Below are 16,596 nucleotides of genomic sequence, written 5' to 3' on the forward strand. Positions count from 1 at the left end.
ACCCCCGTTCACGGGAGCGGCCGGGCACGGGAGAGCGGCTTTGCGTTCCAAGGCCCGAGGCGTGAAGCATCTGCCCAAAAGATGCCACAAGCCGCCGAGGAACGCGCAGGGCGCTTTCCACAGGTCGCCGGGAGGACGCGCTGCGTGGCCCCCAGAGGGCACGCTCCACCAGCCCTAAAACCTGCACGCTCACTACGTGGTGGGTTTTTCCCAGGTACTCCGGGCCGGGGTTTGAGCCCAGGACCTCACATGTGGGAAGCTGGGCTCAACCACTGAGCAACACCGGCTCCCCTGAGTTGGGTTTTTCCATCTGTTTTTTCAGGAGGTACAGGGCACAAACCTGGGGCCGTGTAAGTGGGAAGCGGGCGCTTACCTGCTTGTACTACGCTGGTCCCAACACAATGTGGTATTAAGAGGAAGGATACAGAGACGTAAAGTATATGTAGACATCCAAACTCACCTACACGTAGCAGGTGACGTATATGGAATGCTTTCAGATAACAAAATGTGTCTAAACATGGCATAAATTATATCATAATGTGTCTGGATATCAAGACGTATCTAGGTCAGAGTGGGTGTTGCTTGGTGGTTGAGCGCCTGCTTCCCACGTACGAGGTCCCAGGTTCGATCCCTGGTGCCTTCCAGGAAAAGGTCTCTAGAGGATGATTCCCAACAGGAAGATGGGGTGAAAAAAACACACAGGGAAAAGATGAGAAGGAAATGCGCAGGAAAGCTGACGGTGGTTTTCTCTGGGTGGTAGATGTACCAGTGATTTCCCTTCCTTTGTCCTTCACTTTTAAAAACTACAGATGTGTTTTATAATCAGGAATATTTATAAATTTACAAAGAAAAACCCCGCCAACTATGAGAAAGTCTACAGTCTCAAAGTTGGTGTTCAGAGAAAATATTTGCTGGTTGGTGAAAAGAAACAGCCTTTTTTAAACGGGGGAATTTCCTCCGACATGACCACTCTGACGGACGCCAAACGCGAGAGGGCGTCCGCCTGCTTTCTCAAACGTAAGATCTGGCTTTCTGCCGCCCGCTAGTTGTAACAGCAAGCAGCGGCCTCTTCCTCCAGGGGCCCGGGGGGGACACCGCCCGGCCCCCTGCCCGTCGCGCGGCAGCCTCGCGCTGGCTCTGGAGCTTCCTGCGGGCTCTCCACAAGGCTAAGCCAGCCCTTCCCTGGCCCGTTCCGGCGCTTCCTCGCCCGTGAACTGGCTTTCTGTTGGCTCTCATTTGACAGAACCGCTCGTTTTCCGTAACTTTACGAAAGAGCGAGTGGTTCAGAGGCAGGAAGCTTCCAGAGACAGTGACGCGTGACAGCCACGACCCCCTCCAGCCAGGGGCCCTCCAGGACCCGAGGGCCCCACAACCCGGGGCCAGGCGGGGGCCAGGCAGGGGCCCCCCGTTCCCACTCCTGAGCACGTAGCCTTAGAAGGAGCATTTAGAAATAAAACATGAGAGCAGAGCTAGAACTCAGTGAGTCCAACCAAAGCGAATGCCCCGGGCGAAGGCGTCGTCCCAGCACTGCCAGCGTAAGACGGACCACCACGGGCCCATGAATGAGGGGAGCCCGCGGGAGGGAGGGGGCGCCACCCGCCCGATGCCGGGCCCCCATCCGAGGCTCGCAGGGTGAATTAACCTGCCGAGCACGCGGCTCCTCCCGTGGGGGCCCAGGGGAGCCCCGCTCCCGTGGCCTCAGAAGCCTCCGGGAAAAGGCAGAGTTCAACGCTGAGGGAAGGGCCGCCCCCGTGAGGTCAGCGCTGCGACGCGGCGCGCTGGGGGGGAGACGCGGGCCCTCGGGACCCGAGTGCGTGGCAGCCCGCGCCTGGCCGAGCGGGGACGCCGTCAGAGCACGTCCACCCGCTCCCGGGCGGGGTGTGGGGAGCAGCCGCCCGCGGAAGGTGCGGCTGAAGGAAGGAAGGAAGGGGGCAAACTCCTGCCTGGCTGGGGATGATGGGTGCCAACAGCACCCCGGGGTGCTTCCTTCCTGGCTGGGAGGACGGAGCGCTTCCCACCAGGTGGCAGGGGTAACAGAGAGCAGGACCCTGCGGCCTCGGGGCCTGGGGCCCGGGCCAGGCTAGGAGAGGGCGGGCGGAGAGGCACTCCCCCCCATGAGCTGGCCGTCCCTGACCTGGGGTCCCCGGCTGGGCTGGGTGCCTCGCGGGTGCCCCTGATCCCAGCACGGGCAGGCGTCCCGCACGCGCCCTCCCTGGCGCGCAGAGGGCCCCCTGGGCGGCCGTGCCCCCCGCCGTTCTCCCGTCCAGTAGCGCCTCGGGCCGGGCCTGCGCCAGAAGGGGGCTCTGCAAAGGGGCTTCAGGCCCCCGCCGAGCGCCGTCCCAGCAGGCCTTCGCCTCGCACCAGACTCTCCCCGAGGCTGGGGAGGGAGGGACCTGGGACCTCGCGCGTGGGCCACACCGGCGCCCCGGAGCTGGTTTTCCACCTGCTTGTTCTCAGGAGGCACCGGGGACAGAACCTGGGGCCCCCCCGTGGGAAGCAGCGGCTCAACCCCTCGAGCCAGCTCCACGCCATCGTGGGGTTCTCAGAGGGGCCTGTGGTCCCAGAGTGTCTAGAGGACACCTAACACGTGTTTGTAGAATGAACGGCAGGCACGGATGCCGGCCCACGGGCTTCCCACTAAACTCCCGATTTGTTTTCAACCGGCCGAGCATGACCTGTGAGGAAACGACCACCGAGATAAGACGTGTCACCACGAGAAACAGGAAGACCCGCGGCGGCTGCTGCCCTTACCGTCGCCGAGGCCGCCGGGAGCCGGGGTCTGCGCTTCGGGCTTGGCGGCGGGCGCCGGCTCCTCCTCGCGCGCGGGCGTGGGCGCGGGCGCGGCCCTCCTGACCTGCAGCGGGCACCCGCTGCTGACGAGCCAGGCCTTGAGGTGGTCGATGTACTCCCGCCCAAACAGCGTCGAGTCCTCGAAGTTGGGAAAGGCGGCAGGCGAGGGAGCGATGTCCTGCAGGCCCACGGCTTCCAGGATCTTCTCCTGCCGGAAGGACGAGGCCAGGGAGAACGTCTGCCCCAGCAGGGCCAGGGACTTGCGGCAGAGGGAGTTGGTGGTCTCGAGGGCCACGGCCACGTCCAGGGGGCTGCTCAGCGTCTTCATCTTGACGCTCAGCTCGTAGGCGTTGCAGGCCATGAGCAGCGGCGTGACGCTCTTCAGCAGCCGGTCCTGCAGCCGCATGATGTACTTGTCGAAGGGCTTGATGATTTCGAAAAAGCAGTTTTTGGTCTTCACAGCGCCTTTGTCTAAAAGCATGTTTAAAAACTCGTTGTCGACTCGGGGCGTTTTCAGAGCAGAGTGCTTTAGAAACTTGATGGTGAAAAAGCAAAACTCCCTGTGCTCGGGCCTCAGGGAGCACTTGAAGGAGGCGAGCATTTTAGCGCAGGTCTCCGTCTCCAGCTCAAAGAGCGTCTGGAACAGCTGCGAGAACCTGACGTCATCTTTGATGGTGTGGAATCCCGCCCACTTGATGATCTCTATCCCGAATCTGGCAAAGACGTCGGACTTGTCGACGAGGTCGAAGCTCATCTTCCTGCGCGGGACGCGGATGCTCTTGAGGTCGAGTCCCAGCGGGAGCTTCGGGGCGGGGAACTGGATCTCTTCTGTCCCCGGGTTGGTCCCAAGGGCCACGTCAGGGCTCGGCGTGGCCTTCTGCAGCTGGCTGGCGGCCGGGGCTTTCGGGGCGACGCGGTTCATCGGGGCCAGCTTCTTGGCGCCCGCGGCTCTCAACGCGACCAGCTTCCCGACGTCCGCTTTGGCCTTGAGCAGGCCCTGGGGCTCCCCCTTGGCCAGGAGCCCGCCTTCCGGGTCGACGCCGCCGGGAAGCCGGGCGCGGGCCTGGGCCTGGCCCCCCGCCCTGAGCACAGCCTCGGCCTCGCCCGCGTCGTAGGCGGGGGCCTCCTTTTCCAGACACTCTTTCTCCACGAGCCTGGAGGAGCCGAAGTCCCCCAGGATTGAAGAGGGAGCAAAATTAAACTCCTGTGGCCAGGAGGGCTCTTGGGAGACGGGCTGGCCAAAGTCTTGCTCCCAAGAGCCACGGAGTGCAAATTTCCAGTCCTGAGGACGGAAAGGTCCCAATTTCCGGTGGCCAAACACCGGGTCCCGAGAGTCAGGCAGGGAAAACTCCAGGTCCTGGGCACATTCTTTGCGGAAGTAGAGCTCGTCACTTGCGGAAGGGATGCTTGGCCTGAAGGAAGGCCCTGGAAAGACGTCGCCTCGCAGGCCTTCTCTGCCGGGGTCTCGAGGATGAGCCACGGCGGCGCTGAGGGAGTATCTGGCGTCGCTGGCCACGTCGTCGTAGAGATCTGCTCTGGATCTCGGGACTGTCCTCAACAGATCTGAGACAACCCAGAAAGAAACAGAGAAGGGACTTTAGACTGCTGGTCACAGAACAGTGCACGGAAATGCTGTCGGTGGCCTGGTGCTTTCCACAGTCTCCTAACGGTCAACACTTAAAACGTGTGGTTTCACTGGAAAGTCTAGACTTAACACTGAGGAAACCAGACGGCCGCGAAGCAGGGGCCCGCATCTGCCCCAAGGCCAGTCCAGCGAGGCCAGGCAGCAGCCGCCCCTCAGGCTTGGCATGGGTTTCCCCAGACCCCCGCCCGGCCCCCACAGGCATCCGGGGCTGTGACCCCTCTTTTACAGACTCCGGGAGGGATGTGGGGTCCCCAAACAACCTGGCTGCTTCGCTGCAACTGAAACCTGCTGCTTCTACCGCTCCCTCAGAGGGGACAGCCTGGCGGGGGCGGCCGGCCCTCACTCTGTCCTCGGAGGACGCCCCTGCCCAGAGCCCACGGGCACGGGAGCCACGGCTGACCGCTCGCCCACCAAACACCCTAAGTGGCCCACGGGCGAGCTGAGGACCGAGCTGGCCGGTAAAGTCACTTGGGAAGGTCACCTGAGCCAATCCATCTCTCTCTGGAGAGGAAGGCGCTGGCTGACGAGCCCGCGGCCAGCACTGCCGTGGCGCACGGGGACGGCGGGCTGCCGGCCCTCCTCCGTGGGAAGGCAGGACCGCGCCGCTGCGTGTGCTTCCCCACACACGCGACACCGTGAGACGCGGAGACAGAAGTGGCCTGAGAAGCTGTTTGCCGGGTACCTTTTTAACTGTCTGGCTTTTGAATCAGAAGTTTGACTTATTCAAAAAAGGCAAAGCAAAAACACAGGGAGAGAGAGTTGGGCCGGAGGGGCCCAGGAAGCCCGAGCCTGTGCAGACCCGAGCTGGCTCCCTCAATGCTGCGATCAGCTCAGCGACAGGTGGCCTCGAATGGAAGGCAGCACAGAACTTTACGAAATAAAGGACAGAAAGGAAGACACAAGAGAGGAGACAAAGACAGGACCAGGGGACTCGCAGCTTCTGGAGCGCCTCCACCCTAGTTTCCGCCCCGTATTTACTGGAAACTACCAAGCAGCTACTTGCTGTCAAAACTGCAACATCGTCTACAATGATAGGGAACGACTGCAACGTCTACAATAGAACAGGTCATACAAAGTTCAAATACGAATCTCGACTACTTTCCCCACAGTTCAAGCTTCCGCCGAGCACCCAGCACGCAGGCGCTGCCCCAGACACAGAAGTCGCAGCGGGGACGCGAGAGCAGCGCAGGCGCCGGCCCTGCGGTGAGGCAGCCAGCCCGTCCACCAGCGCCGAGGGGCACCGGCCCCTGGGAGGGAGGTGGGTGCTGTCGGCGCGCAGGCTGCTCGGAGCAGCTGCTCTGGTGCCAGCACCCAAAGCGGGAGCCTGTGGGAAGGGAGCGGGCGGCCAGAGGTGGCTCTGCGGGGGCAGGCGTGGCGACGGGCCCGAGGCTCGGAAGGTGGCTCCCAAACTCTGCCGCACAGCAGAGCCCCCGGCACGCTCACTCAGTTAGGGTGGGGGACAGCCCGGACCTCAGGATCTCTAAACGGCCCCCGGAGGATCCCCAAGTGCAGCCAAGTTGGAGAAGCAACGGGGCAGAGGTGAGAACGGAAGAGGGGAACAGACCTGCCAGGCGCAGTGGACTCTGCGCTCGACTCTGAGTGTCCCGAAAACCACCGAGGCTTCTGGGCAGGGGCTGGGGGCAGGAGGGGGCGCAGAGGCCCCGACGCGGCCACGGCAGCCACAGGTACAGCCGGGAGGTCCCCGGAGCGGGCGAGGCTTTCCCACGCCCTGGCTTACGATGAAGCAGCAAAGCTCAGCGTGGAGAAGAGAGACAGAGAAAGACCCACCACCTGGCCACGTGGCTTCCAGAAGACCTAGTGTCCTGCCGGGTTTCTAGTTCCACTCCCACCCCCCCATCTTTCTTGAGGCAACCAAAGCACGTATCAGGGTTTGCAGAGCCACTGGGTGAAGAGAAGCCAAGGTTTCCACCTTCACACGCATTTATCGACGCACAGGTATCTGGGGCTACGTAAACGTCCCACAGCTACAGGGACGAAAGACACACGAAGCATCAGGGGCACTGTTACTCCCGGGGGCTGGCGGAGAAAGCCTCTTACATTTTACCCTTAACTGCTTTTAACTGTTCAAATCTTTTACAACAAAAACGTTGAGTGTTATTCTCATCTGGGAAACCTCAGGCTCTAGAGAGGCCCTGAGCCTCGATTTCTCAGGTCCAAGCGGAGTGCCTCGCTCTCCCTACCCTGAGCACCCAGACTCCCCAGCCCGCACCGAGAAGACACCCGCTCCGGGCCCCAGCAGGGCGGGGGCACCTGCCGCGCTCCCCCGCTGGGGGGGACGTCACGCCGGGGGGACACAGCCCCCCGAGGGCCGGCCAGGGCGGCTCGGCCGGAGGGCCTGGAGAGGCTTCCCGAGGGAAGGCACCCCAGAGCTGCGCCTGCGTGCCCGGGGAAAGTGTCCAACGCAGAGAAACGGGAGGCTCTGCGGGACCCCAGAAACGGGAGGCCCGTGCAGGGGGGACCTCCGCGGCGTCCCGCAGCCGGCTCGGGCACCGGCAGCGCTGTCCGTTTTTGCGTTTTGCTGGCATGGCGCTTCACGACTCTCTAAGGGATGTCTGGAGGCAGGGCCCGCCCCGGGGCCACCCCCTCCTGACCTCCCCCGGCGTCTGAAGCACCCAAGGCTCACCTCACTACCTGACTGTTCCTGCACTCATCTGAGGACATGAGCCAGCACCGGGGGGTGGGGGGGGAACCCCAAGATTTCAAGCACAGCTGGGGCCCGGAGAGCCCGTCGCCGGCAGGTCCGTGGGGCGAGGACGCGGAGGCAGGTGCGCAGGGGGGTGAGGCAGAGGGACCGCCCGGGAGGACACTGCCAGGGGCCAGGCAGGAGCTGGCAGGAGCTGGGGTCCACGGGGAGCGGGGTGGGTGGGTGGGGGTCCGTCAGTCTGAGGGAGGAGCGCTGAGAAGCAGGCTCGAAGCTTCCGGAGAGACCCAAGAAGGGAGTGACAGGGAGCCCGGGAGGGCACTGACGTCCCTCTGGCAAGTGAGGGAAGAGTCAGAAAGGCCTCAGGGCCCTGTGACCTGTCTCCCGGCCACCCCTCTTTGCCAAAAAATAAAAAATGAAAATAAAAATACATTTCCAAAGAGCCGCTGGGCTTCACCTTGGGCTTTAAAGGGCAGCGCTTCGGCCACGGCCTCGGCGCCGGCGTCCATGTGGAACCGCTTGGCCTTCTCCTGCAGCACGGCGTCGAAGGTCTCCTGCGCCAGGCGCCGCGCTGCCATGTTCCCTCCACCTGCGGGGGGGCGCGGGGAGGGGGGGCGTCAGGCGACCGTCTGTCGGGGCGCTCCCCTGTCGCACCTGAGGCCCTGAGCCCGAGGGGTGGCTGGGGGGGAGCGGGGAGTCCTTCAGGAGGCCCCCGCCCCCCCCGTGGGGCTGAGAAGGGGGCGAGGACAGGCGATCGGGGACCCCCGGACCCTGCCCTTCCCGGGCATCCGTTAGGAAGAGCTCCCCCCACTAAAAGCCCGCCTGGATGCTGGGGGGGGGCGTCAGGCAACTGGCGGGGCGCTCCCCTGTCGCACCTGCGCCCCGAGGCCCGAGGCCCTGAGCCCGAGGGGTGGCTGGGGGGGAGCGGGGAGTCCTTCAGGAGGCCCCCGCCCCCCCCCCCCCGTGGGGCTGAGAAGGGGGCGAGGACAGGCGATCGGGGACCCCCGGACCCTGCCCTTCCCGGGCATCCGTTAGGAAGAGCTCCCCCCACTAAAAGCCCGCCTGGATGCTGGGGGGGGGGCGTCAGGCAACTGTCGGGGCGCTCCCCGGTCACACCTGCGCCCCGAGGCCCGAGGCCCTGAGCCTGAGGGGTGGCTGGGGGGGAGCGGGGAGTCCTTCAGGAGGCCCCCGCCCCCCCCCGTGGGGCTGAGAAGGGGGGCGAGGACAGGCGATCGGGGACCCCCGTGCCCTGCCCTTCCCGGGCATCCGTTAGGAAGAGCTCCCCCCACTGAAAGCCCGCCTGGATGCTGGGGGGGGGGGGGCCAGGGGGCGGCGGGACCCCACGGTGGTGGAGCGGAGGGGCGGGGGTCCCACCCGGTGGCCCCGACCCGAGCGGGGGGCCCGTCCCTGCCCCTTCGCTTCTTGCAAGGCCCCAGCGAGCGAGGGGGCGCCTGGGGGGGAAGCCCACCCACCCAGGCGCTGCCGGGGGCCTGCAGGGGCCTGCAGGGGCCGGCGCTGCACACACCCCCCCCCCCCGGGGCGCCCCCGCCCTCCCCCGGCTCCCCCTGCGGGGCCCGCTGCCCGCTCGCCGACGGGGGCGCCTCGCGGGGGCCCGGGGCGGAATGAATGGCCGCGGCGGCCGAGCAGGCCCCGGCCGGGAGCCGCGGGGCGCGGGAGGCCGCGACGCGCCCCCCACGGCCGCCCCCCGCCGGGCCGCGGCGCCATCGCGGGGCCCCCGGGGGCCCGAGCCCCTCGCCCCGGGGCCCGCCGCCGCCGCCGCCCGGGCCTCACCCCGAGCCCACCGCGCGCGGAGCCGCCCCCGCCGCCGCCTCAGGCGCCTCCGCCGCCGCCGCCGCCGCCGGGGGGGGCGGGGACATGCAAATGACCAACGGTCTCCGCAGCGCCGCGCCGCGCACGCGCCGGCCGCCGTCGGGCCACGCTGCGCACGCGCCGGCCGCCGCCGGGCCTCGCTGCGCACGCGCGGGCCGCCGCCGCCGAGCCCTGTCGCGCAGGCGCGCTGCCCCCTCGCTTCGGGGCGGACGCTAACGGAGGCAAGGGATGTCCCGGCCCGGGGCGGCGCCAACGGCGACCAGCCCGGAAAAAAGCGGTGGAGACGCCGCCGCCGCCGCCGCCGCGTAGGAGGTGGTCGTCTTGGCTTTACCTGCGCTCGTGGTGACCACCCGCGGGGTGACGGGAGGGGGGTGTGTGTGTGTGTGTGTGTGTGGAGGCGGGGCGGCGCTAGTGCGCCTGCGCGCGTACGGCGGCCGGCAGGGGCCAAGGCGGCGCGGCCGGTGACAGCCGCGAGCCGCACCCTCGGCCCACGTGGCCGCCGAGACCCGGTGAGCAGCCGCCGCCGCCGCCGCGTAGGAGGTGGTCGTCTTGGCTTTACCTGCGCTCGCGGCCACTCCGGGGTGACCACCCGCGGGGTGACGGGAGGGGAGGGGGTGTGTGTGTGTGGAGGCGGGGCGGCGCTAGTGCGCCTGCGCGCGTACGGCGGCCGGCAGGGGCCAAGGCGGCGCGGCCGGTGACAGCCGCGAGCCGCACCCTCGGCCCACGTGGCCGCGGAGACCCGGTGAGCAGCCGCCGCCGCCGCCGCGTAGGAGGTGGTCGTCTTGGCTTTACCTGCGCTCGCGGCCACTCCGGGGTGACCACCCGCGGGGTGACGGGAGGGGGGGGTGTGTGTGGAGGCGGGGCGGCGCTAGTGCGCCTGCGCGCGTACGGCGGCCGGCAGGGGCCAGGGCGGCGCGGCCGGTGACAGCCGCGAGCCGCACCCTCGGCCCACGTGGCCGCCGAGACCCGGTGAGCAGCCGCCGCCGCCGCCGCCCCTCGCGCGCGGGGAGGGCAGTGGGCGCCGCGGGGCCGGGCTGGCTTTGGGGGGGGAGATCCAAATCCCCCCCGTTCTCCGGGCTCGGCCTTCTTTCCATTCATTTATTCTCCACCCGGGCCCCCCAGCTCTCCCGGACGGCCAGGTCCAGAGGGACCGGGGACCAGGCGGCGCGAGCGAATAAATAAAGGAACCGGGTGGCCCGGGGTAGAGGTGGTATGTGCAAATTATAAAAGGGGGTGGCGCGGTGGGAGGGGGGCGGCGGATGGCTAGGAAGGGTGAGAGGGGCGTGGGCGAGGCCTAGGCAGAGAAGGGGCCAGTTGCGCCCTCCAGGCACCCTCAGGCTGCGGTGCCGGGACCCTGGGACCAGGGCGTGGCGGGGAGGGCGGTGCCTGGACTTTCTGGCTTGTCATCAGGCTGCTTCTGTTTTTGTTTTTTTTATTAACAAAACCACGCCTTAGACAGGGGAACTGGGGGTGGGGGGGCGCCTTGCTAATCCCCCGTGCCCACCTCCCCCCCAGCAGCACCGTCGCGGGGGTGGGCAGTGTCGTCGGCCAGCTCTCCTGCCCTGACTGTCGTCCATCCGGCTCCCAGATGACACTGTCCGCGTGGCCATCTTTTCTCCCGACCCGCGCGGCCCTCGGGGGTCCTGGAGGACCCCGACTCAGGGGCCGTCCCAGCGCTGGACGGCGTGACGGACTCAGCTCAACGCGCTCAGGGCCAGCAGAAGAGCCAGCACCAGGAGAGCACAGGCTCCACCGGAGAGATCAGGGAAGGCTCCCCGGAGGAGGGGGCCTGGAAGAGGACAGAGGTGGAAGAGGGAAGAACGACAGGCCAGGCCCCCTTACCGCCCGAGTGCCCTCCCGCGGGGACCGCCCTTCTCCGAGCTTCAGATTCTTGCTCTGCACAAGAGGCGTGAGAGCCCCCCTGCAGGGCTGCTTCTGTGGCACTCACCGCCGGCCCGTTTGGACCTGAAGCTCCCAGCCTGGAAGCACCCCCCCCCCAGCCCCAGTGCTCGCCAGAACCCCAGCCCACCCCCAGATGCTCTTTAGGAACAGAAAATCCTTCCCCGCTGGCCTTGGACATCCCTAGCAAGCCCCAAGCAGACTCTTTGTTCTTTTGGAGCAGAAAGGAGGAGAGGGGGATTGTCCAAGGAAGTGAGAGGGAAGGGGGGGATTCCCCGCAAGTGAAAATCAAACTGGCTGCATTATCTCTTCAGCAGCAGAGGAAAGGCTCTTCACCAGGCGCCCGCTTCTGTCCTGCGGGTGCCTCTCTTCTCCCGTTACGCTTTTTAGGCGATGCGAGATTCTAGAACAAACCAGGAGCCAGAATCCAAACAAATGGTTTAAAGGAGACAAGGACAGCTGCAGAGGGTTGATCGTGGACTGTGTGTTAGAAGCTGGCGCTGTTTCGTAGACGTGTGGCTTAGTAATACCTATGCGGTATATTAAGAGAGTTGAGTTAATTTCCTGTGCTAAAATTCCGTTGTGCTACGCGCGTGCTAGAGAATGTTCTCTTCTGAGCTGCAAGCCGAAGTGTGTCGGAGGAGGGATGGGTCTAAGGCCAGAAGCACACACAGGCTCCCAGGGAGGGAGGGAGAGAGAAAAAGTAGCAAAACGTTAACCCTTGGTGAGTCTAGATGGGTATTCCAGGCAATACATTCTTGCAACTTTACTCCAAGTTTCAAGTGATCTCTTCTGCAAGGAAACTTGCTGTCAGTTCCAGAATGGAAACTTGCTATCCCTGCAGTAGACAGTCCACATGTAGCTGCTGCATTTTGTTAACATTGTTAATTGTTGTTAACTTGGCTAGACTTCGGGCCTCCAGCCTGGGCTGGCTTGGTTGAAAAGAGAGAATGGCAAGTGTTGCCTGATCATCCAAGCTGCAGAGTTGGCAAGGAATGGCCGTTTGCGCTGCGGCTTTGACTGACTTAACTGACCCGCTCCGGGTCCGCAGCGGGAAGGCACTGCGTGCCCCCCGCCCCCGGCCCTGGCTTCCAGGCTGGGTGGGCTCGCCGTCGCTTGTTGTCCCTTTTAAGCAATGCTATTTGTTTTATTGATCTATTACTTATCTACCATAATAGTCACCTTCTACGGCGTACGTCTCGTTGGGTTTTTAGTGCGCTCGCAAGATTGTGCAGACATCACCACCGTCTCATCGCGGGCCATTTCCATCCATCCCCGATAACCGTCACCCCCGCTCCCCCTCCGCCCCCGGCAGCACCCGCGCCACATCCCGTCTCTGAATCCGCCCGTTCTGGGCATCTCACACGGGGTCATACCCTCCGTGGCCCCTCGTGCCCGGCGCCCCCCACTCAGCGTCGTGCTTTCCAGGTTCATCCGTGCCGTCGTGTGTCTCGGAGCCTCGTGCCTCGTTTACGGCTGCATCCCCTTCCGTCCCCTGGGTGGGCAGTAGTCGGGGCCTCCACTCACCCGCCCACAGTCTCCCTGGCTGCTCCCCCTTTCGGCCCTTGTTTACCGCTGCCGTGGACATCCGCGTGCAAGTGTCCGCCGGAGCCCTTGCCTTCCGTTCTGTTGGCCACACACCTAAAAGCAGAATTCCTGGGTCAGGGGAATTCGCTTTAGCTTTCCGAGGAACCACGACCTGTTTCCCACAGCAGCTGCCCCTTTGCATTTTTTAAAATGCATTTCTTTGTGTGGTAATGAGACAACACTGGGATTATACTAGCAGGCAGTGATCACATTGGGTGGATTATACAGCATGTGAATATCTCAATGAAACTGCTGTTAAAAGATTAGCCATTCTGTGGGTGTGAAGTGATAGCCCATTTTGGTTTTTTTTCGCCTCCTTTTTTCACTGTGGTTTTGATTTGTGTTTCCCTAATGGCTGCTGATGTTGACCATCTTCCCACGTGCTTACTGCCATCTGCACATCGTGAAATGTCCATTCAAGTCCTTCGCCCGTATCTTAATGGGGCTGTTTGTCTTTTTTTATTTTGAGTTGTAGGAGTTCTTTATATATTCTGGACATTAAAAGCTCATCAGATACAGGATTTGCAAATATTTATCCCATTCTATAGATTCTTTTCACTCTCTTGATATTGTCCTTTTTTTTCCCTAAAGATTTATTTTTTTTCCTCCCCTGACCCCTGCCCTCGCCCCCCACCCGCTTTCTGTGTCCATTCACTGTTCTTCTGTGTCCACTTGCATTCTTTTTTTTTTAAGATTTATTTATTTCTCTCCCTTCCCCCCTCCCCGGTTGTCTGCTCTCTGTGTCTATTTGCTATGTCTTCTTTGTCCGCTTCTGTTGTTGTCAGCGACACGGGAATCTGTGTTTCTTTTTGTTGCATCATCTTGTTGTGTCAGCTCTCGGTGTGGGCGGCGCCATTCCTGGGCAGGCTGCACTTTCTTTTCACGCTGGGCGGCTCTCCTTACGGGGCGCACTCCTTGCATGTGGGGCTCCCCTACGCGGGGGACACCCCTGCGTGGCAGGGCACTCCTTGTGCGCATCAGCACTGCACGTGGGCCAGCCCCACACGGGTCAAGGAGGCCCGGGGTTTGAACCCTGGACCTCCCGTGTGGTAGGCGGAGGCTCTATCTGTGGAGCCAAATTTGCTTCCCGATAATGTCCTTTGATGTACAAAAGTTTTTAATTTTGACAAAGCCTAAATTATCTGTTTTTTGTTGTTGTTGTTGTTGTTGCCTGTGCTTTCTTCATATCTCAATCTATTGTCTAATCCAAGGTCAAGAAGATTTCCCTTGTTTTCTTCTAAAAACTTTGTAGTTTTAGCTCCTGTATTTAGGTCTTTGATCCATTTTTGCATATGGCGAGAGGCGGGAATCCACTTCATTCTATTACATATGGACATTAACATTTGTCCTTTTGTGCCGGGCTTGCTTCAACCATTTGTTGAAGACCGTTGCTTCCCCACGGAGTGGACTTGGCCGTGGGTGTATGGCCTTATTTCTGAGCTCTCGATTCTGTTCCATTGGTCTACGTATCCATCCTTGGACCAGTACCACACTGTTTTGATTACTGTAGCTTTGCAGTAAGTTTGCGATTGGGAAATAGGAGTCATCCAATTTTGTTTCCTTTTTCAAAATTGCTCTATTTGGGGTCCTTGAAAATCCATATGAATTTTAGGATTTTTTTTTTCCATTTCTGCAAAAAAAGGCTGCCGGGATTTTGATAGGGATCACGTTGAATCTGTGCATCACATCTTCACAGCATTTACTCTTCCAGCCCACAAACGTGGGGTGTCTTTCCATTTATTTAGCTCTTTAGGTTCTTCCAGCAGTGTTTCGTAGTTTTCAGCGTACAAGTCTTTTGCCTTCTTAGTAAAATTAATTCTGAAACATTTCATTTTTTAAAAACGTCACTGTAAGTGGAGCTGTTTTCTTCATTTCCTGTTTGGATTGCTCATTGCCGTTCCTCAGAAATTCAACCTGAGATTCAATCCCCAGTGCCTCCTAAAAAAATTTTTTTTAAATAAAAAAATGTTTTTCTTTTGTGGATTCTTTAGGGACCTCATCTTTTTATTTTTATTTTTTTAATTCAAATTTTTAGAGAACAATCATGGGTAGCATACAGGATTCTCATACATTGGCCCATCCCCAAGACCTTGCATTGCTGTGACACCTTTGTTAGAAATGATGAGAGGACGTTGTCACAGTGTTACTGCTGTCGATAGTCCTTAGTGTACATTTCGTATATTTTTTTCCCACACAGCAGCCTATTATTAACACTGTATATTAGCATTCTACATTCATTTTGGTTCCTGAGAGAACGTTCTCTTACTTGTCCTGCTAGCCACAGTCCATCATTCGCCCCCAGGTCACGTGTCACACGTCCCCTGCTTTGTAGGATCCATAGGAAGCGCACACGCAGCGGCTCTCGGTTTCCTCTGAGCTGCGCTGTCGTCAGCTCAGTCCCTTTCAGAACGTTTTCCTTAATCCAAAAGGAAACACCCCATGTCCCCTTCCGCTCCCCCGTTATTCATCCTTAACCTTGAGAGAGTTCCTTCTTCTCCGCTGCTGTAAAAAGATCACAATATTCTGTAAACTGTAGTCTGTCTGTTAACATTAGTTGTGTTTTCCCCATGTATCTCCATATTCTTAACATCTGTGTATTAGCCAAATGGGTGCTGTTTCAAGATACCAGAAACTGGTTGGTTTTTATGAAAGGTGTTTATTTGGGGCAGGGGCTTACAGTAACCAGGCCATAAAGCATAAGTGGCTTCCCTCCCCAAAGTCTATTTCCGCGTGTTGGAGCAGGATGGCGGCCGGCGTCTGCGCGGGCTCAGGCCTCCTGGGTTCCCCTGCGCTCAGCTCCTCTGTTTCCTCCTCAAGGGCAGCTGTGGACCAGGAGGCTCTCTAGGCTTTGCCTCTCTCCACAAGGTCAGCTGGAGACCAGGAGGCTCTCTGGGCTTTGCCTCTCTCCACAGGTCAGCTGTAGACCAGGAGGCTCTCTGGGCTTTGCCTCTCTCCACAGGTCAGCTGTAGACCAGGAGGCTCTCTGGGCTTTGCCTCTCTCCACAAGGGCAGCTGTAGACCAGGAGGCTCTCTGGGCTTTGCCTCTCTCCACAGGTCAGCGGTAGACCAGGAGGCTCTCTGGGCTTTGCCTCTCTCCACAAGGGCAGCTGTGGACCAGGAGGCTCGCTAGGCTTTGCCTCTCTCCACAAGGGCAGCTGTGGACCAGGAGGCTCTCTGGGCTTTGCCTCTCTCCACAGGTCAGCGGTAGACCAGGAGGCTCTCTAGGCTTTGCCTCTCTCCACAAGGGCAGCTGTGGACCAGGAGGCTCTCTGGGCTTTGCCTCTCTCCACAAGGTCAGCTGTGGACCAGGAGGCTCTCTAGGCTTTGCCTCTCTCCACAGGTCAGCGGTAGACCAGGAGGCTCTCTAGGCTTTGCCTCTCTCCACAAGGGCAGCTGTGGACCAGGAGGCTCTCTAGGCTTTGCCTCTCTCCACAGGTCAGCGGTAGACCAGGAGGCTCGCTAGGCTTTGCCTCTCTCCACAAGGGCAGCTGTGGACCAGGAGGCTCTCTGGGCTTTGCCTCTCTCCACAAGGGCAGCTGTGGACCAGGAGGCTCTCTAGGCTTTGCCTCTCTCCACAGGTCAGCGGTAGACCAGGAGGCTCTCTGGGCTTTGCCTCTCTCCACAAGGGCAGCGGTAGACCATCAGGAGAACGGCTGTCTCTCTCACTGGGGCTCCAGCTTCAGCATCAAACTCCAACATTAAAGGCCCCAACTCTGTCCTTTGCCTTTTTTCTGCAAGTCCCCACCCACCAAGGGACGCCCTGATGGTAATCGATTGCTTAACTGGGTAAACCTCTGAATCCAGTATGATCTCCTATGCCCAGAGGAAAAGACCAGTCTCCAAACATAGTCCAGTATTTCTTTTCGGAATTCATCGATAATACCGAGCTGCGACCCCTTGTAATAGAGGAACAGTCCTGTTTCTATTAACAATCTTCATCCACTACCCCAATCACTATGTTATATGGTCCCTAGATTATTTTCTAGCTTCCTTTTCTTTTAGTATTTTTTATTGTTTTTTTTAATAGCTTCCTTTCACTTTGCCATTTATGTCCACAGACTACCCCTTCCAGCCACAATCCCATTTACAAATCAGCCGTGTTAGTTCTGCTCGCTGTAATGTTACCTTCAGCTCTATCCATTTCCACTCTTTTACAGTCCAGTTAGAGATTTTACACACTTGC

The 16,596-nt window shown here is 60.9% G+C and overlaps 2 protein-coding genes across 9 annotated transcripts in view; one reads left to right on the forward strand and one right to left on the reverse strand.

Moving 5' to 3' along the window:
- The window catches only part of SUGP2 (SURP and G-patch domain containing 2), a 22,161-nt gene extending 12,642 nt beyond the window's left edge, over positions 1 to 9,519 (reverse strand). The window contains exons 1-3 of one of the 3 annotated variants that reach the window (XM_058292804.2): positions 9,487 to 9,519; positions 7,555 to 7,686; positions 2,752 to 4,353 (exon numbers count right to left, since the gene is read on the reverse strand). In XM_058292804.2, coding sequence (XP_058148787.1) covers positions 2,752 to 4,353; positions 7,555 to 7,675 — 1,723 coding nt within the window. In that variant the 5' untranslated portion in view covers positions 7,676 to 7,686; positions 9,487 to 9,519. Of the gene's footprint in view, positions 1 to 2,751; positions 4,354 to 7,554; positions 7,687 to 8,888; positions 8,967 to 9,258; positions 9,349 to 9,486 lie in introns of those variants that run through there. The other 2 variants (XM_058292802.1, XM_058292803.2) reach the window with 2 other exon arrangements.
- ARMC6 (armadillo repeat containing 6) overlaps positions 9,090 to 16,596 on the forward strand; it is a 24,518-nt gene continuing 17,011 nt past the window's right edge. Inside the window, exon 1 of one of the 6 annotated variants that reach the window (XM_058292806.2) lies at positions 9,090 to 9,269. The gene's annotated coding sequence lies outside the window, so the exon portion shown is untranslated. The other 5 variants (XM_058292805.2, XM_058292810.2, XM_058292807.1 and 2 more) reach the window with 5 other exon arrangements.

This window comes from Dasypus novemcinctus, unplaced genomic scaffold, assembly GCF_030445035.2.
Source record: "Dasypus novemcinctus isolate mDasNov1 unplaced genomic scaffold, mDasNov1.1.hap2 scaffold_301, whole genome shotgun sequence".
NCBI lineage: Eukaryota > Metazoa > Chordata > Mammalia > Cingulata > Dasypodidae > Dasypus > Dasypus novemcinctus.